The sequence below is a fragment of the Pezoporus occidentalis genome, unplaced genomic scaffold (genome assembly GCF_034315485.1).
Source record: "Pezoporus occidentalis ecotype Australia unplaced genomic scaffold, CSIRO_AGI_Poc_V1 ctg95, whole genome shotgun sequence".
Classification (NCBI taxonomy): Eukaryota; Metazoa; Chordata; class Aves; order Psittaciformes; family Psittacidae; genus Pezoporus; species Pezoporus occidentalis.
In genome coordinates this window covers 1,766,591-1,785,162 of record NW_026916315.1, presented here as the reverse complement: position 1 = coordinate 1,785,162, position 18,572 = coordinate 1,766,591, and the positions used below count along the sequence as shown (strand labels likewise).

The 18,572-nt window shown below is 43.2% G+C and overlaps 1 protein-coding gene across 2 annotated transcripts in view; it reads left to right on the top strand.

Annotated features, from left to right (window-relative positions):
• Positions 1-212: 212 nt before the first annotated feature.
• The window catches only part of MB21D2 (Mab-21 domain containing 2), a 61,742-nt gene continuing 43,382 nt past the window's right edge, over positions 213-18,572 (top strand). The window contains exon 1 of one of the 2 annotated variants that reach the window (XM_062606226.1): positions 213-457. In XM_062606226.1, coding sequence (XP_062462210.1) covers positions 247-457 — 211 coding nt within the window. In that variant the 5' untranslated portion in view covers positions 213-246. The remainder of the gene's footprint in view (positions 458-18,572) is intronic. The other variant, XM_062606227.1, reaches the window with a different exon arrangement.

Genomic DNA, 18,572 nt, shown 5'->3' with positions numbered 1-18,572 from the left:
GGCGGGCGGGGGCGCAGCCAGCGCGGCCGCTTGTTGATCGCGGCGCCCAGCGCCGCTCCGCGCCTCCCGGGCCCCGCTCGGCGCCGCGCAGGGAGCTCTCTCGCCCCAGGTGGCGGCTGGGCTGCGGCGCCCTTGCATTGTGCCATTGCTCCCTTGCAAACCGCAGGCCCCTCCTTGGGTTTGTTTGGTTTGGGGTTTTTACCTCTCTCCCTTTCTTTCCCCCCTCTTTTTTTTTTTTTTTTTTGCATGAAGATGGCGGCGCCGCTCGCCAGCAAGGCAGGGGCTGCCGGCACCACCAGCAAGCCTCCCTTCCCGGAGCTGGATTTCCGATCGGGAGCCAGGGTGGAGGAATTGAATAAACTCATCCAGGAATTCACCAAACACGACCAGAGGGAGTACGACGACCAGCGAGCCCTGGAGATCCACACGGCGAAGGACTTCATCTTCTCCATGCTGGGTAGGGCAAGGACCGGGCGGGGCGCGGGCGGTGGAGGTGCCGGCCGGGGACCACGGGCAGGGAACCCCCGGCGGCGCCGCACCGACGGACCCGTTCCCTGTGCCACAGGCGTGCCAGGCTGGAAGATCCCCGCCACAGGGCGGCTCTCAGCCCCAATAAACTCTTATTTTTTTTTATATATTTTTTTTCCCCCCTGTCCTACCTACCTAGTCTTTAGCAGCGATTTATTTATAAGCACAGAGGAGAGGCTGGGTGGCAGAGCTCGCTGGTGCCTGAGAAGGACGCTGAGCCAGCGGGGCTGGAGGCAAAGCGAGTGTGACCCTTTACTGCTTCCCCCCCCCGTCAACTATCAAGTATTTTTTTTCTGGACCGCTTGTTTTTGTTATCAGACCAATTGGTGCTTGCATAGGCGCATCCTCTGAACTGCATTTCTTGCTTAGGTTGCAAAACTTGCTGCGAGTGAAGTCAGATTGTGGCGGGGGAGTCCTCATCTGTGTGAAACTTTGAATTGCGGGCTGGGATCCTTAAACCAGGGTGAAACACGTGTTGGCCCTTGCAGAAATCACCTGGGCTCTGGCATGACTAAGGCTTCTCAAGATTAACAGTGGAATGACTAACAACTCTGATTCTCTAGGTAGTCAGTTCTTGATAAATATTTACCTTGTTTTGATTAAGGAATCACTCACAGGAATGAGAGCCTTCAGGGTGTGAAGAGATGTTAACATAGAGGTTGGACCTTGAAATCAGCTATCCAAGTTTGAATCAATGTCTCAAACATTTTTGCATGTAAAATGAGAACATGCGTAAACAGCAGGTGTGGCCAGTGAACGGTTCTTTGTAGCTCAGAGGTGTTTGAAGTGTATTTGGCATAAACCAAATGTGTGGTCTACAATACACTGTGAATGACCTACATCACTGTTCTCATTCAGGAGCAGAGAGCTGTCCTGTTGCAATAATAATTATTTTCTGTATTGGGGGATAATCATTATAATAGGCCATTTCCTCTATAGCCATGAACGTATCTGCACTCATTAAATGAGAATTTACCTGTCCAACTGGTTGTCTTGCAAGGTATGTGGATAACTGTAATTGCCTGCTGTGGGATCTGCACGATTTAGTATCACTTTTTCACTAAGGGCTGGACAGGATATAGCAGACTAAATTTAGCTTGAGAACAAGGACAACAAGTTGAAAAGTCAGTAGCATGTATATTTATAGTTGCTGTTATAAATATTTTTCCCTTCCTGTTAAAAAAAAATGTGGTGAAGCCGTGGTTGCATTAAAGCCTGTAGGATTTTTATTATTGAAAACCTGATACTGTGGAAGTCATCTGCTATTACGATCTGATACATTTTTAAATTGCAGCTGGGAAAGCAGGGCTGGATGGGATGAAGCAAGGAAGAGTGGAGAGAAAACAGCAGCAGTTCTGGGTGTGTAGCTAGCAGATAGAGAAAGCTTTATATGGTCCTGTTTAAGCATTAATAGTGTTTGCAGGGGACAGGGACAGCAGCATTTCTTCCTGACTATGTGGGAGAAGGCAGTACACGAATGAGGGAAGAATGGCTGAAGTGTGCCTTGTATTTCTGCAAACACACCCTAAATGCCTTTTCATGAAAACAGGGAGCCTTAGGCTGTTTAGAGATAACGTAAACTAATGTATCTGTTTTTGTCAATATAATGGCTGGGAGATGAGTGTTCCTCAGTTTTAAACCTGTTGAGTAAAACCGGTGTTTAAACAAAAGCTGTATTTCTGTTTTAAGTTATGCCTGTCAATTTTCAATGGGACTTGTTTCTGAATAAGAGACTTGAGGACCAAGCCAGGGACAGAAATGGAGATGGGGTGTCTGATTTGTCTGCATTAAACACAGAAGTTCTGTTAGTGGATCAGACCCTTCTTAGCCAGAAAGGCTCTTAAATCTGAAAGGATTTATTTTATTAATAAATAGCTCTTTCCCCTGTGCCTGATCTCTCCCATACGTACAGCTCTTATCTCATCGGGTGATGATAGGAAAATTAAACCGTAGCTTTCCTGATTTAATTACATTGGTGTGTAATTGGTGGATGAATAGTAGGCGAGGAGAGTGTGCAGATTCTCAGATGTTTGTACTCTGCATGGCTTGCCCTCTAGGTCAGATCTTTGCTTTCTATTTATATTAACTCTTTTTCATATGCGTTGTCTTGCTCTGGCTATTAGCGACTGAACTCTAGGAGATCTCAAGAGTTGGGCTATGATAAAATTAGGGAGGGGTACTGCCTTTGTCTAAAATCTTGTGCCTCAATCATTAGAGTAGGACTGCAAATGACATATATATCTGGTGGGGGAAGTGAGTATTTTCTGGATGTGGGCAGTTCCTGGTCATCCCGTTTGCTAACACCTACACTGAAACAACAGGTGTCTTTTGGTGCCTTTGATAGGTAAATTCCTGTACTCACACTGAGCTGTGCCTGACAGTTACCTGTCTCTGACACAGGTTTAACTGAGCCTCAAAGGAAGAGAAGGCTATATTAATCATGAATAGAGAAAAGACAGTCTTGTGTTCTGGGCAGCGAGCTGGCTGGGAGTAACTAAAAGACCAAGTCTCTGTCTGCCAGCCATGAAAAGAGCTAACTACTTATTCTCCCTGTGACTCAGTTTTGGGGTTTTTATGTGCTTGAAGAGTGATAAAGGAGTATTTTTATCAAGTGATGATATTACAGTCAATGGTATTTTGATTTTTAAAGCATTTGCTGCTATTGTGATGAGAGGTGCATAGCGCTCATATTAAAAACCTTTTAGGGGTATCTGACCTAGAGTGTATTGATCCTGCAGTACAAGTACTTCCAGGAAACTTCTTTAATAAACACTACCTGTCTCTTTCTGTTCAGCATCTAACTGAAAAAGGATTGGTAATGCACAGATGTGCTAGGCTTAAAAAGCCATATATTATGCTCTTGGGAACCAGAATACTGCATATTAAATAACCCCTTGAAATTTCTAGTGCTATTGCTGCTGCTATTGCATGTTGTTAGGGATACCAACTCTTGCATTTCACTTCTTAACAAGAGAAGACAAAAAAGTAAGGAGGTATGAATAAATGCAGACTATACAGAGATATTTCCTTCACTCTAGGCACACATTGGTGTTCAGTCCTCTAAAGCAGTTTTCAGGCTCTTCAGGTTGGTATTTTGTTTTCCTTTCCTATCATGAGACATTTTCTTCTCTGCAGAGTCAGAAGAGGAATGGTCAGGATACTTCATACCATTCCTTTTCCTCTCATTGCCCTCTCTCCACAGTTCAGAGGAAGGACAGGGACTAAAGTGGCCTTTTTTGTTTGTTTTGTTTTTTTTTTTTAAAGCCTCTAGTTGTATCTTTCTGTTACTTCAGTTGTTGCATCTCAGTTCTGCAGGAGCTGCCCACCAGGGCAGGCCACCCTTCTAAGTATCTGCAGCCAGCTGCAACTTAGAGCTGTTGACAAGACCTGTAGAGAGCTTCTATCAGCACTTGATATAGGAGAGGTGGTGAGCCTATCTTGAGAGCATTTCCCTTCTTTCTGGTGCCTGTCCAATGCTGAACTGGGTGTACTAGCAAGTCTTTGTGATAGAGGCAAGTCTCACAGTGGAGGCGGAGCTGGCATCAGCAGAATATTTTTGCTGCCAATACCATCGTCCAGAATGGAGTGAGTTACCCTGCTGGGCTCCTGCATCTGTAGCAAGGCTTCCAGCTGTTTCTTGGATTGATGGTCCCCTAAAATATGTGCAGTAGAGGTGCAGATTGCTTTGCTGAGAGCACAGGTGTTCTGACAACAGCTTGCTTTTATTATCATCTTCTACAAGAGGAGCATTTTATGGTCCTCCCCTGTATCCAAGGTCTGTGTAGCAGAACAGCGTTGGTAGTGGGACTCTGTTGTGTGGGCTTGTGCAGCATTTTTTCTCACTTTTCCTACCTGGCATAACTTGCTGATGAAACCTTCTGTTGTAGATTAGATTTCAGGGATTGTTGGAAGTGTTATCTATTTGTCTGTGAAACATCACGGAAATTCTCTGTTTTTTGTTGTTTTGTGGAGCTGATGAAATAGCAACAGGATTGGGTTAAGTCTGTCGTGCGTGTGCGCCTTTTCTCTAGGAAGGCCAATCGTGATAGCAGCTCACTGTACTCTGAGGCCTATGTTAATAAAGGCTCCCTGCTGGCATTCCCTGTGCTGCTGAATGCATAATGCACAGCTGTTAAAAACAGCCTTACTGTATTGCAGATTTCATTTCTGGCTTCTGTTGGGTCTCCTCTCCCTGCATGCCACATGTTTCTGTATTTGCATTTGAGGTTGAGGGGGTTTTGTATTGTGTTTTAGTTTGTTAAGTTGCAGGTTGCTAGGCCAGTAAAGTAATCCTAGCAAGGCATCGGTAGCTTCTATTTGGTTATAGCTACCAGCAGTCAACCAATTTAATCTAATTGGGTATTCTTGCTGTGTAACTAGTCAAAAAGGATTGGTAGCCTCCTCTGTCCCTTTATTCAAAGGTATTGCTGCTCCAAGTATGTGTGCAGTGAAAATAGGTTGAAAATCTTTCTCTCAATTTGTTTCAAGATGCTGGTACTTTTGCTCAACTACTGTTTTGAAACATTAGGTTATGATGCAAAGTATTTAGTATAGTAGCTAGGAACATGTCTTAAGGGCATGAATTCTCATGGCAGGCTTGTCAGACTGCCCACCGCCTGTTTCTTTAGTCTGTGGAAATATTTGTAGAAGATTTGGGTGAATACTTGCCAAGCCCCATTATGCAATTATGTTTTAAGGGCAATTTTATAATTACAGTAGAGGATCGTAACTAGGATACATGAGGTTTTGGGGTTTTGACTTTTCCTTTTTTCTTCCACATGACTTTGCATGAATGCTAAAACATTCAAAGCAATTCTAGTCAGAAACCAGTTGTTCAACTTTCTTCTAGGCAGCTGGGTATTTTTATAGGTGAAGCTATATTGAAGACAAATACGACATTGCACAGGAAGGCTGGCAGGCATGTTTTATTATAGCTTTGATAATCTGTAAGACAGATGTATGCTTGGAGACCTAGAGCAGACCATAGGCAGAGTCCATTCTGGAGGAGATTCAGGATGTAATAGTCCTGCCTGGACTTCCCAAGGGGAACCTCCAAGCTGTGCAAGTTTTTTGGATAGTTGGGATTGCCCTCCTTAATTTTTATTTAACAAATGACAAGTTCCTTCTGGCTTTAACTCTCCTGTACAGCTGAAAGTTTTGCATCTTTTCTTGGGCCTTGACACGTACGCTGTTGCCCCTGTACATGTCCCGGTCCTCTTGCTGCAAAGGTGGTTTTCCCAAGCACATCTCTGAAACCCTTCCCTGTGTTCCCTTCTCTGTCCTGGTCAGACCCTGCCTGTTTGTACTCTGCAAGATAGGTTAGGTAAGAAAGCACCAGGAAGAAATGTGGTTAAGTCCAAGAGATTAGTTCTCGTCTCCAGTCAAGGGGGCTTCAGTTACAGGGGCTGATTCAGCATGACACTGAACAGTGATTAATATGACAACTGCATTTCCATGCATGTCTGGAGTGAGGCTCTGTGGTGGCAGCTAGAGGTAGAGGCTCTGGTATAGAACTCTTAACTCTTTCTGAGAAAAATGACCTGCCCTTGAGTCCAGTTCCTGTGGCTGGCTGATGCAAGTGGATGAAACTAACTTGAGCAAGAGCTGTAGCTCATTTTCTATGAAAAGAGAGGATTAAGAATTTAATGCATTGTGTAGGGTGACATACCTCCTGAGCCGGGTTTTCCCTAGGGATCTTACAGCTGCGGTGGGTTCAGTTCCATATCCTAAAAGAAAGCCATTAATTCTGCCCACTGGTAGCTTTGTCTGCTATTGCCTGAAGAAGATAAAATTCTCTGAGACTAACAGTCCATTCATCTGCACAACATACTATATTACTGTATTATTTAGACCTTCTTTAATTTGCCTATCTTTGGGGCATGAAAAGAGTAGAGTAGAATAGATGAAGTTCTGGGGGATCAAAGAAGGGTATCTGCCCTGCTTTTGTCCTTGGAAAAACAGAGGATTTAGCATGGGAGCTAAAGCAGAAGGCAGCTTTGGATGTTGTACTCACAGAATGCCCCTCATTGAGAAGAAAGGTGTGTTGCATGCATGGGTGCAAGGGTGAGAGAGCAAGGGTGAAGAATGACTTTTAGTTGAATGTCTCAGATTATTTGTCCAGATCTTGTTCTGATCAATGATAGTGTGATGTGAAGTCAGGAGATTAGAACTTTTTTGGAACTTGCAGCCATACTACATAGGTTCCCCATCTAACTGTGGGTTTTTATATCCAGTGGAGGTTTATGACTTCTTTTATCACAAATCTCTCTTACTGTCTGACTAGCAAAAATATGAGAGTTGGCTTCTTTTTTTGCTAATGCAACTGGAAGGCAGCTTATGAGACATTCAAAATAAATCTTCCAACAGCAGCTCATGTTCCAATTGACAGATGCTGCTATGGATTTTGCTTTTCTCTTTAGTAAAGAGAACTCCACTGTTTGCTTTCATTTTTACCATTCTGTTGCATTCGCTTTTACTGCAAACAGAAGTTGTCCTGGACTGAGTGGATTATTCTGCGCCTTCATACTTCAGCCAACCTGACAGGAACCTGAATCATTCTGCATTAGGTAAACTTTCTGCATTTCTTTGAAAGCACCATTTTAGTGACTTTCTGGTTGTAAGGGAATCAAAATGTGCTATAGCATTCAGTTTGAGGAGGACAGATTCTCTCATCCCCAACATATTTTACATTTGAGCTTTCAGTAAACACTTGATGCTAAGGAATTTACAAAAATCTTGTTAATGCGTTATATTTCACCTGTCAGACAGTATGATTTTAATCTAATTTAAAGCATTTAATTAGAAGGTTGTTAATACATTTTGATAGGTGCATGCTGGTGTTGAAAGTACAATTTGCATACCTCTGAGTGGAGGTGATTAATTACTTTAAGGTTCATAATATTTGGGTCTTTGAAACAGCAGTGGTAGCTAGTTCCACCCACTCATGTTTAGGGCTGTTTGCAGAAGTTTGCACAGCACTGGGTGGCTTCAGCTTGTAGAACAGGAGGTGGGTGGCATCCATTTCACCCTAAGAAAATCACTGCAGGTAAAAAAACTGACTCAGGACCTATGTTCCATAGGCCTATGTTCCATTCTGAGCTGCCCCCAAATGTAATGATACGTAATGGGACCTTGGTACTACCAGAAGCCTTCGTCATCTCCTGTGCTTCAGCAACCTGTGAAAGATGGGGTGGTACCAGAAGAGAGGATCATTGTGGTGTTGCTGTTCTTTATGATAGGATGGTTTAACCATGCAATGCAAAGGAAGTTTGTTTTTCAGTGTTTAGCCTCAGAAGGTATTTAAATAGTGAAGCCAAAAAGTTGCTCTGTCATTGGGTGTTGATCTAGTGGCTTCAAGATCAAGTACAGTTCAGCCTCAGAGAGAGATTACAACCTGACCCAGTTATGTAGTTCTAGCAAGTAACCTTATTTTATACTGAAGGGATCCCAAAGCAAAACTGGGACAAATTAGTTTGAGGAATGCATCCTGGCCACAGTCTGCATGCTGATGTAATTTGGCAGAGTCAGGCAATGCCAAACAGTAGAAGGCAACAATTTGGGACAGAAAGCAAGGGAAAAATACAAGACATGGCTGAAGCTAGAAATCCTGCTGGGGTATCCATAAGGAATTGGCAAAGAATTATTTTGTTTGTTTGTGGGGTTTGTTTTTTTGTTTGTTTGTTTGTTTTGTTGGTTGTTTTTTTTTTTTAATTGTGGTTATTGTTTTGTTTTGTTTTTGGTGTGTTTGTTTGGTTGTTTGGTTTTTTTTTCCCCCTCAGTGACACCTTTCTAAGGTCATGATTTAGAGGAAAAGTAGAGGTTTATGTGTGGGATGTCATTGGTCTGCTTAGATTTTCTCTACTACAGCTTGCCGTCAGACCATGCTGAATTTCTTCCACCCACTGACAGAGTGAGAGTTCATAACTATTTGGTCCAAAGCTGCCGAGCCGCTAGGGAGCACTTTAACCAAGTTGGTTCTTGCTTTACTGCATAGTCTTTTAGGCCATGTTCTTTCTTCTAAAATGTCTTCTCTCAGCTCTCCTGTTCATGTTGTAGGATCCTTTGACCTCTTATCAGGCAAGGATTTTTTTTATTCAGTGGTGCATATATGACCTTGTTTAGAAAATCAGGTACTGCAGTTGTGTGGAAAGAGTTATATTAAAAAGCTATCAAAAATGCTAAGACAAACATTGCAATTAGCCTCTGTGCTTTTTCCTTCAGCTCTTCTACTCTTTGCATTTTAATGGATCTCTTGAAGAGCTGGTAATGCTTTGGGTGACTCCTCTTGGAAATGAATCCTGTGCTAATAGCTCTGGCTGGGCCTGATGTACAGGCAGATGCTTAGAGATATTTCATGTTTGTTTTGTGCTTCACTAATTAATGTATAACTTAGTGGTAGAACAGCAGGAAAGCTGCGTTTGCTGACACTTCGTGAAATAATGATTTAATCCTTTGTGACACATGCCTGCTGAGTGTCAAAGCTGATAACTCTAATCTCTGTCCCTAGTTTAGTGTGACAGGAACCTGTTCTAGAGGGCATTTCGCAGGAGCTTGCAAGCTCTTGTCGGGTACTTTGTGACCAATTTGTGTAAACTTTTTTTGTACATTGCCACTCTCGAATGTGATTGTACAGGACTGCATGGTGCACTGAGGAATCGGAAGTTGAGTGCAAACAAAGGAGCTAGCTGACTGCATTCAAATGAAATAAGGGTCGTCCTGGGAGGAAGGGGGAAATACCTTAATCTCCTTCTAAATACACTTCTTCCTTTGCCAGCTTTCAGAGTGGTGTGTTTATATTGATTCAGAGGTGCCTAAAGCCACTCCTTTGTTGCATAGGATTCTGAACCCTGTGTACGGGTGCATATCTGCTGTACAGCTACTCTCCAGTGGTTAGTCCTGGTGATACAATCTGTACAGCTCGCTTCTGTTCCAGTGTGGACAGTGAATTGCTGTTTAAACTTTTGGTTGAATAGTAGCAGCTCTGCAGATAGAGGAGGGAATGTCACTGTAACAACACTTCAGGGGCTGTTTCCTTCTCTGCCTGAAATTTGCCTTTTGAAAGTTGTATACAGTGTGCTGAATGGCAGATCAGGTGTTGATATTGGGCCCTTGATATTAGGCCCTCAAAACTTGAGTTGCTGAAATGTCTGTATTTCATAGACAGTAGGGGAACCATATGCTAAGCAGTCAGTAATTTGAGGAAAATAAGAGGAATGTAAGTTTCTCTGCAAGCACCGTATGTCTCTGAACAAGCAGTACCTTCTGAATTAAATGCCTGGGTTTGTGTGGGTTTTTTGTTGTTGTTGGGTTGTGGTTTTTTTTTGTTGTGGTGTCGTTCCCCCCCCCCCATGTGCAAGCTGTAATGCACATCTAAGTGCATTATTAAGAAAAAGGAGCTATTACAGTTTGACTGAGCATCTGTCAAAGGTTTATTTTATGTGCTAAATTGTCTGTAAGAGCTTGACCCGGTACCCCCAATTCTTCCTAATATCCTGTGAATTTTGTGAATGTGCAAAGGATGCATTGAGGCATCAGTGTTATACTGAAAATAACCACTTTGACAGAGGCTTGTAATAGCTAAGCGTGACTGTGCAGTTATTTTAATTATCTTGGGGAGGGATTCATATATGCTAGGTAAGCACTTAGCAAAATTATTTGCAAATTATCAGAGCTGCAGAGTTAAATTACTAGTTAGCCTGTAAAGTCACAGTTAAAAACCAAGTTGTTTTGATTTAATTAAACTTGATTTCTGGTTCTGGAAGCATAGGACAATCTGATTAGCTTTCAAAACTAGACAGTCCCTCTCACTCCTTCACCTATACGCTATGTGTGCAGAGAGGTCTCTTTCCCTCCCAGCAGAGCTGTTCCACTGCAACAAGCTTTACTGGGCTGTGGCCAGCCCTGCTCGGTGAGGATTGTAGGAGTCCTGTGGAGAGATTTCTGTCTGAGAGAGACAGGAACGGGGGAGACAAATGAACAAAATCTGCAGACCCACAGCATGTTGATAGACCTCCTGTTGTTCTTAATTCGCATCTGTAAATGGCACTAGTTTCCACTGTATTGCACCAAGACAATAATAAATAACAATCCTTAGTGTTTATATACCACTTCACAATTTTCAGAGTGTTCAAGACACATCAACTAATTCAGCTGAGATGCAAATGCACTGTAAGCAAAGCTACTCTTCTTGCTGCCCAGGGGAACTTTTCATTAAAGCTGGGACAAGGCTTTTCTTTTTACAGAATCATAGAATCATAGAATAGTTAGGGTTGGAAAGGACCTTAATATCATCTAGTTCCACCCCCCCTGGCATGGGCAGGGACACCTCTCACTAAACCATGTTACCTAAGGCTTTGTCCAAGCTGGCCTTGAACGCTGCCAGGGACGGAGCATTTTCCTCTTAACTGGAGCTGTTGATGGCAGGAATGTTCTATACTGGGGCAGTGTCTTTCTTCCTGAAGGTTTTAAACCTTTGCAGGTACCCCTCCTTGCACAGGAACTGGACTACTCCCAAGTCATATGTGGTACTATTCAGAAAATTATGCAGGACACTTGTCTGTATGTTCTGTGCTGCAAATATGCAGACCCACAATCAGCAGATTTGTGGTTTCAGAAGCTATTGAGTTAGCAAGGTGGTGATGCATTAAGTGAATCCTTCTGTGCTTGCATAAGGCCTTAGGGGAGCCACCATCTCCAGCAGACCTCAAGGCTCAGAGGGAGATAAACATCTGTCAGTTTTGACTATGCTGGATCATCAGATTGTGTGCTGAAGAGAGTTGAGGATCCTTGATGGATGGCTTTGGTCCATGTTTCACTAGATCCAGTTCTTGCTAGGGCACCCATCTATCTTTTGGGGCAGGAGAAAGCCCAACAGAAGGCCTATTGCCAGGTAAGAGATGAGTTTTGAGGGTGATTGAAGATTATATGAAGATATTATGTCTTATTGTTTGTAATCCTGAATCCCAAGCATGAATCTAATTCATCCGGCATTTGACTCGCTTTCTGCCTTTGCATTCTCTGTGTTTGTAGAGCTGGTAAGAGGGAGTTTGATGCATCTGTCTCTGTATTTTTGAGCTGGACAGGGTTGGTTCTACTTTTTATTTGTGAGAATAGCATCTGGTTTAGTATTCCATTGGAGTGACTAGGAGATAAACATCTTTTTTTTTTTTTTTTAATCACGTTACATGACCTGGGTTTAGTGGTTTACCTTGGAAATAACTTTTGGTAGTCTTTGTAAACTGATGCCTGGTGCTGTAGAACTGCCTGCGTGCTTTGCATTTATAACCCTCTTTCTAATCCATGAGGTTTAGTTATAACTAGGTAGTGGCACTTCTGGATTGCCTCTTGGCCTAATCTTTTGGTAACTTTCTTTTTCAGAAGTGATGCCTGCAGGCTTGACTTGAAAATGATTCTGAATGAATGGCACAGATTATCATTTTCCTATAAATGATTGTATGAGCAGAAACACCATTAGCCTCTTAGTGACCTAATTACACAGGGAGGTAGCAGCACAATTTGAGATCAAAACTCACCTTGCTACAGCTTTCCCTTCAGCCAACAGTGCATAGGAGAAGAACAGTATGTTTGTTGCTGGTAATGGTTTCTCTTTCAGTGACTTTGATGTCCTTATTTTCTGTTTGAAGGTAATGTGCAGATTGCTAGGTGGCGTGACTCAAAGTGACTAACTGAGCTGTTGTTGTATGTGAAGATGTCTCCAGGACATCCTGGTCAAACAGCACATTGGCTTCTGCCACAAGACATTTTAAGGGAGCTGGTGAGCTGAAAGATCAAGATACTTTAACAGTTTATTGTTAGCACTGTAGCTGCCAAATAACAGCTCATAGCCTAAGGCTGAAAATGTTCCTATTAAACAGTGCAAATGAATTGCTTTTTTAAGAAAAAAGGATTGTGTGATTTGGCTGGAAAGTGATTTATCAGAGGACTTCTACCAGGTAATAGGAATTAAATTTCTACCTTCACAGTTAATTTTCTCCAATTTCTCCATGTGTTCCTGTGCTGTAAGCATAAGGAATTTAAAAACCTTCTTTCACTCTTATATTTTGTTGGTTTGTGTCCAGATTTCCCTGCTACCTTTCAACTCTGCTTTTTCCTAGTGTTAGTGTGCCATATTTTTTCTAAAATACGCTTCAAAATCAAATGTTTGTTTCCATTTCTCATCTGCTCTAAAACTCAGAAAGGTTTAGTGACTCCTTCCTGTTCTGAAGTTAGGATAATATAAGCTTGAAGCATTGCATTTTTTTTCTCCCCGTGTTGTCTCCTCCTCCCAGTCCCCTTTGTCTCTGGAGGAGCAGTGTTACTGGACAGGTGTAGAGCACTTACAAGTGTTGTTCTTCTGCATTTCCAGTTTTTCACTTTTCTTTATCAAAGACTCATACACCCATTCTGTTTCAAGGGATTTGGTCCAAACCAAAATAAAACATACCCGCATTTTTTCCTGCCTTCCTTACAAGGCTTGGCTGTACTGCCTCGTTGAACAAACACCACCTTTGTCTTCGCTTTGGAATAAGAAACAAGCAGGCTCGTTGATTCCTGCTGCATTAGCACTATCCTCCTCCCTCATGCTGATGTAGTGGTTATCAGGGGGTAGGAGGGAAGCTGCTGTTTTCATGAGACCTCCCAGGAGACTGCTGCAGGGAGCTTCCTGCACTCTGGCCCCAGAGACAGCACTTACGCAGGCTGTAATGACTGGAGGAATGAAAGCAAATACCGCTTTGTGCAATAGTGGGTGGAGAGAGGACGCCGAGGGTGCTACGCTGAGGATGCTTGAAGACTTTCACATGAAAGTACAGGAGAGACAAGGAGTCATATCCATGCCCTGACCTCCATTCCTGGTACATCTGAACCTGAACTCTCAGCTAGTAACCCCTGAGCCACTAAACTGCCTTCTCTGAGCATGTCTGCATTTGCTGGGGAATTCTAGGAATGTGGACTTCAGCATGGTGTGGGGTTGCTGCTGCTCACCTTTTGTTCAACCAGGAGCTTTAGAAGCTGCAGTGGGGTTGGTATTACCAGGATAAAGCCACATTGTGGTTGTTTGCTGCATTCTTTAACTAAAGATTTATTTTTCCTAGAACAGCAGGAGGCAACATCAAAGAGCTGGAGAGAGTCCTCTTCCCTCCCCTGGCACAGCACAGCTTCACCCCTCTCTTCTTGCCATCTCCTCTCCCAATCCCTTTGTTTTTAAGGCATTAAAGCTTTACTGACTGGGATATCAAAGAGGCTTTAGTTAGTGATCTGTTGCCCCAAATTACAGAGGTAATTGATCTATGGAGGTAAGAGGAGAAAGTCTATGGGAAAATGGAGCTGGTATCACCAACGCAAACCTCTCTTTTAATGTCCTCTCTACACTGAAGCAACTTCATCTTTAGCCTCCAGCTACTGGAGTTGTTCCTCTTGGACGATGTGGGAGATCTGCTGTTGACCCATACGGAAGAAAGATAGGTGCCAAGCTGGCCATACAGGCCCCACTACCTGCTTGGCTTTGTCCACAGCTCTGTGCCCTGTGTGTATCTTTGCTCTGTGTGTGTCTTGTACAGCAAGGCGGCTTGAGTCTGTGGCTTTGTTTTGTAGTAGGTATGGTAGTAAGGGGTGAAGGAATGCACTCCTTAGTCCCTATCTCTGCTTCTGATGGATAGTAAAAGGTCCTTCAGTTTGCTTTGAAGACCTCCTGACAAAGGAAGGCAAAGCAATTTGTGTCGTCAGCATGGCAGAACAACCATGTAACCAGCATCTCTGAAGGAGCTCAACTGTGCATCTTGGAGTCCCCTCCAAACTGTGTTAGCACACATGCAGGTGTTCAGTGCCACATTTGATAACTAGGCAGTGAGTAAGGCTACTTAAGATGCTAAGTGCAGTGTAAGAAGCAACCTGGACCCAAATAAGAACCCAGTGTGATTCTGGAGGAAAATGTAAGGTTATTTTTAGGGTTGTTGCTGTTCTGTTCTGCACCAAGGAGAATAATGCTTCAGTTTGCACCACAGTTAAGCATTGTTCTGCCTTATTCCTCATTTCTTGGTCCCGTATAGTTTAACTGGCAAATATTGCTTGCTTGCTTGAGTACACCATTTCCTGACCTTGTGTCTTCTTATCTAGGTGCTGAAGAAAGCTGTTGTTTGAGACAGTGCAGGGCTTGTGTTCTCTACAAAACACACTTAAAATTGTTCCTGGTCACCTTGCAGCAAATCTATTTCTGCCCTGTTGATGACCTGACTTGCAAGCTGAAAATGTCTGGGTAGGATTTATTATGCTCTGACCATAAAATTTTAAACTCCTTTTAATGGTAGATGTTAAATCACTGCTGCCCCAGTTCCAAGCTCTGTGCAAAATTTCTGAGTTCTTGGGAAGGCATTTCCTCTGCCAGCAACCTTCAGTTTCTGAGAAGGACAACACTAAGTTACAGGGATGTTCAGAGGACAAGGAAGTGGTAGTCTGGGGAGGAACCTGTATGCTGGCCAATGTCCAGACAGCTGTCTGGCTCTAGAGATCAGAGCCAGGCAGATCTGGTACTGCTGTGATGTGATGGAGGGATGTTTGTATTGGTGTCTGGGTGCAGACACTCCACTGGGACACAGTGATTGACTGGCTCTGTTCTTGGCTTTGCTCCTCCCTGACTGAAGCATCTTTGACGCAGCAAGAATTCTGAAAATCAGTGTGTTGGCACTGAGCTGCTTACAGCAAGTTATTTTTTCTACATGTCTAATAAATACTGAACTGTTCAGTGTTGTCACTCAGTGTTGCTTTGTCCCTTGCTGTTGGGAGCTTCTGTATAGATTTCCCTTGAGATTGGCTAAACAAAGCCATAAAGTCTTGTGACTCAGTGTACAATGCAGGGTGCCTCCTTAATTATGACACGAGAGTTTCACTCTTCTAGCTGAGGCTGTTGTCTGTCACCTTTGCTTGGAGAGCGCCAAAGGCACTAAAACAAAATCCAGTGTTTTTCAAACGGCATAATAGTCTTAAAGCCCTTTTCAGCTACTTGGAGACAGCTGTGGCAGGTGAGCAGGAGATGATTTCCTTGCCAAGCAGAGGGAGATGCCACCTTCTGCGTTGCTTGTGTTTGTAGGAGAAGCAGAGAGCCACCCAGGGCTTCCCACTCTCAGGCCCATGCATTTCACAGTGCTCAGTCTTCCTTACAGGGGCCTAGCACAGCGCTTTCCTTTTCATCAACAGGAGTACTATTCAGTGTGTTTTGCTTTCTTTATCGCAAAGCTGGACATCATACAGGATAGTCATTCGACACTAAGCAGGTGGCAAGTGTTCAAGATCAGCATATCAAAAATGGCTGAAAAATTTTACAGTATGTTGTGGTAGTTTCCTGGAGCTCGTGCTTGACCAAACCAGGATAACCCCAGTCCTTAACACTTCATAGCAGTGTTCTCAATGCTGGCAGCTAGAAGCAAAGCTCTGTACTGGAGTAGCCATATGCTTAAAATAGTCTTGTATATAATAATTTTTCTCTTCTGGAAGATCTGTGCTCTTTAACTCTGGGTTTATTTCATTTTGCTTACAATGGAAGAGATGGGCTATCATCAGTAGAGGCTGGACCAGGGGTTTAAGCAAAACCACTTTCAGCAAGTCTTTCTCTGCATGGGTCTGTCTCAAAAAAAAACAGAGGGTCTGACTTTTTCTCTGCTTATTCTCGCACCTGTAAAGTTTGACCAGACCATCTTAATGGCACTGCCATGTGTATGTCTTCTTCCCATGTTAGAAAGGAAGGTAGTGAATATGGACATCCCAGTGTGCATGCATCTGTCTGCCCGGACCTGTCCCTCAATTAAGCAGGAGCTGACGTCATATTTGAAGGTCAGCTGTTTTATAACCTAATACTACCTTTTTTTTTTCCTTCTGGGTTTATTATCTCCCTCCAACCTGCAGCTCGGCACCATCTGGTGCAGGCACACAAAGGAGAAAGATTAGAGGAAAGTAAAGCAGCTTTGTTCGCTTCCCCCATTGCTTCTGATGTACAGAGAAGCCAGCAGTCTCTTAAGAGTATTGAATTTTAAGTGGTGGGGCTTGATTCTATTAGTTGTCTAAGGGAGGGAGAAATACTCTGTGCTTACCTGCAATCTGTCAGGAAGTGTTTCAGGATTCCTAAGGGACTTACTGTGGCCACAGATTGCACTTTGCTGCATTTTACTGTATATTTAAGTAGTCTTCTTTTTTTTTATGAGCTGTTTTTCCTAGCACCCATGTTTTCCTTACCAGTGAATTGCCAGAAGCACTCCTACACGAGGTACACACACAGTGCTAACTTGAACTACAGCCTGTTTTGGTAATGAAGTGCTGGGAACACCTGAAGTGCATTTACAGCTGACAGGGCCGCTGGACCAACACACCACAAGCATGTTCTGCCACACAGCGATTGCTCCATGTTCCCTGGTGGTATCTGTCTGCAGACCGCAGAGGTACATACTTGTCCTTCTGAAGCCTATGGTGAAAATGCACCAGTTGTTTCCATTTCAAAGGCAGGGTTAGATTTGCACTCGGGCTTCACCTGTTCTCCCATCCTTCTTTCCTCTTTTGCTCCATCCATCTGGAGGTGTGATTGCTCTCTGTCCAGGCTGCATGATGATTGTTTTCTGTAAATCTCTTTTCCTTCCAATAATAACGTGATACTAACTCAGGAATGCTGATCTCTTAGGCCAGCAGGGTTACTTGCAAACTAACATCTTTCTGTTTCTCTTCAGTGTTGCAAATTCTGCACTAGGCTGTTTGAAACAAAATGTCTCTAGCCATAAATAACTATTGTGTTTATGTATTTGGAAAGGGTGGCTAATGAGTGTGCACTGCTTGGATAGGAATATGCAGGCCAAGTTATGAAAACATTTGGCTGAATGGGATTCACAGTATGTACATGGCACTGTATCATAAGGCATCTAATACTCATACAGGCTCTTTTTGTCCACCTTTGCTGCATAGCACTCTGCTAAACTGTGATTTTGTCAGGTCAAGGGTGCTTCGTACAAATTCCTAATTTCTGGAGACAGGGTGAACTTGGAGGCTTTTGGGGAGATTTATTTTTACTTTTTAAAGAAAAGGTTTTGTTTTTAAGGCCGTTCTTGAAGCAATTTTGGTCACTGGCCACAGCAGTTTACAACGTATTTTGTTTCCTGTCCAGACTGGCACAGTTTTCTCAGCACCTTGGAAAATCCCTTTCTGCTGGCTTGCCACAAAGGAAGACTAGATCTAGGAGATACTGAAATGGTGACTGAGGAGAAGAAAAGAAAATGGAAGGTTTGACTTTTTTTTTGCAAGCTTGCTTAGTTGTCCCAGAGAAAAGGGTGATTTTTTTATTACTTGGGTGATAGCATGGCCTATGCAATCTAAAATGCTGCTAGATGTATCAACTCTGTACTTCTAGTGCTCACTGAAAAGATCTCTCGCTTCCCTTGTCAAGGACAGCATAAGACAGCAGTGCTTGGCTTGGATCGTTGTGAAATCCCCTTATCTGCCTGTTGTCACTTAATTTTTCTTCCAATTCTTGTCTTCATTGGTATGGAAAGCATGTAGCCAAGGTTGATGAGGACAAAACTTAAGCTATAGTCAGTCTATACTTAACTCTTTGCAGCTTTTCTTTAAGAAGGAATGTGAGTCACCAGAATTATTAAATTTCTTTTCTTTTACTTTGTTTTTCTTTCTGTCCCAATGTAGTAGGGAGTTTGAAGCTGCCTATTGAAGAGCTGAGGACTCAGTCACTGATCTGAAATGGTGTACTGTGCCTGTTGGTACTGAGCAATCTGCAAGCAGCTCAGGTTCCTCCATCTCTTAGTCTTTTCTTCACGACGTCAGGAGATGCATACACCTTATGATTACTACAGGTGAGGTTGTACCTGCCAGGTTTCCAAATGTCAGGCTTCAAAAAAGAGACAACCTGATAGCCCTCTTTTCTTCCCAAGATTTATGCCCTGGAAGAGTATTCTGCTCATAGGCTTTTTCATGAAGCTCCCAGAGCTGTGGCCAGAGACACCCACACTGTCTGCTAGGTCTTCTCAGGGAATGAACCATCAGTACTGTGTCATCTGATA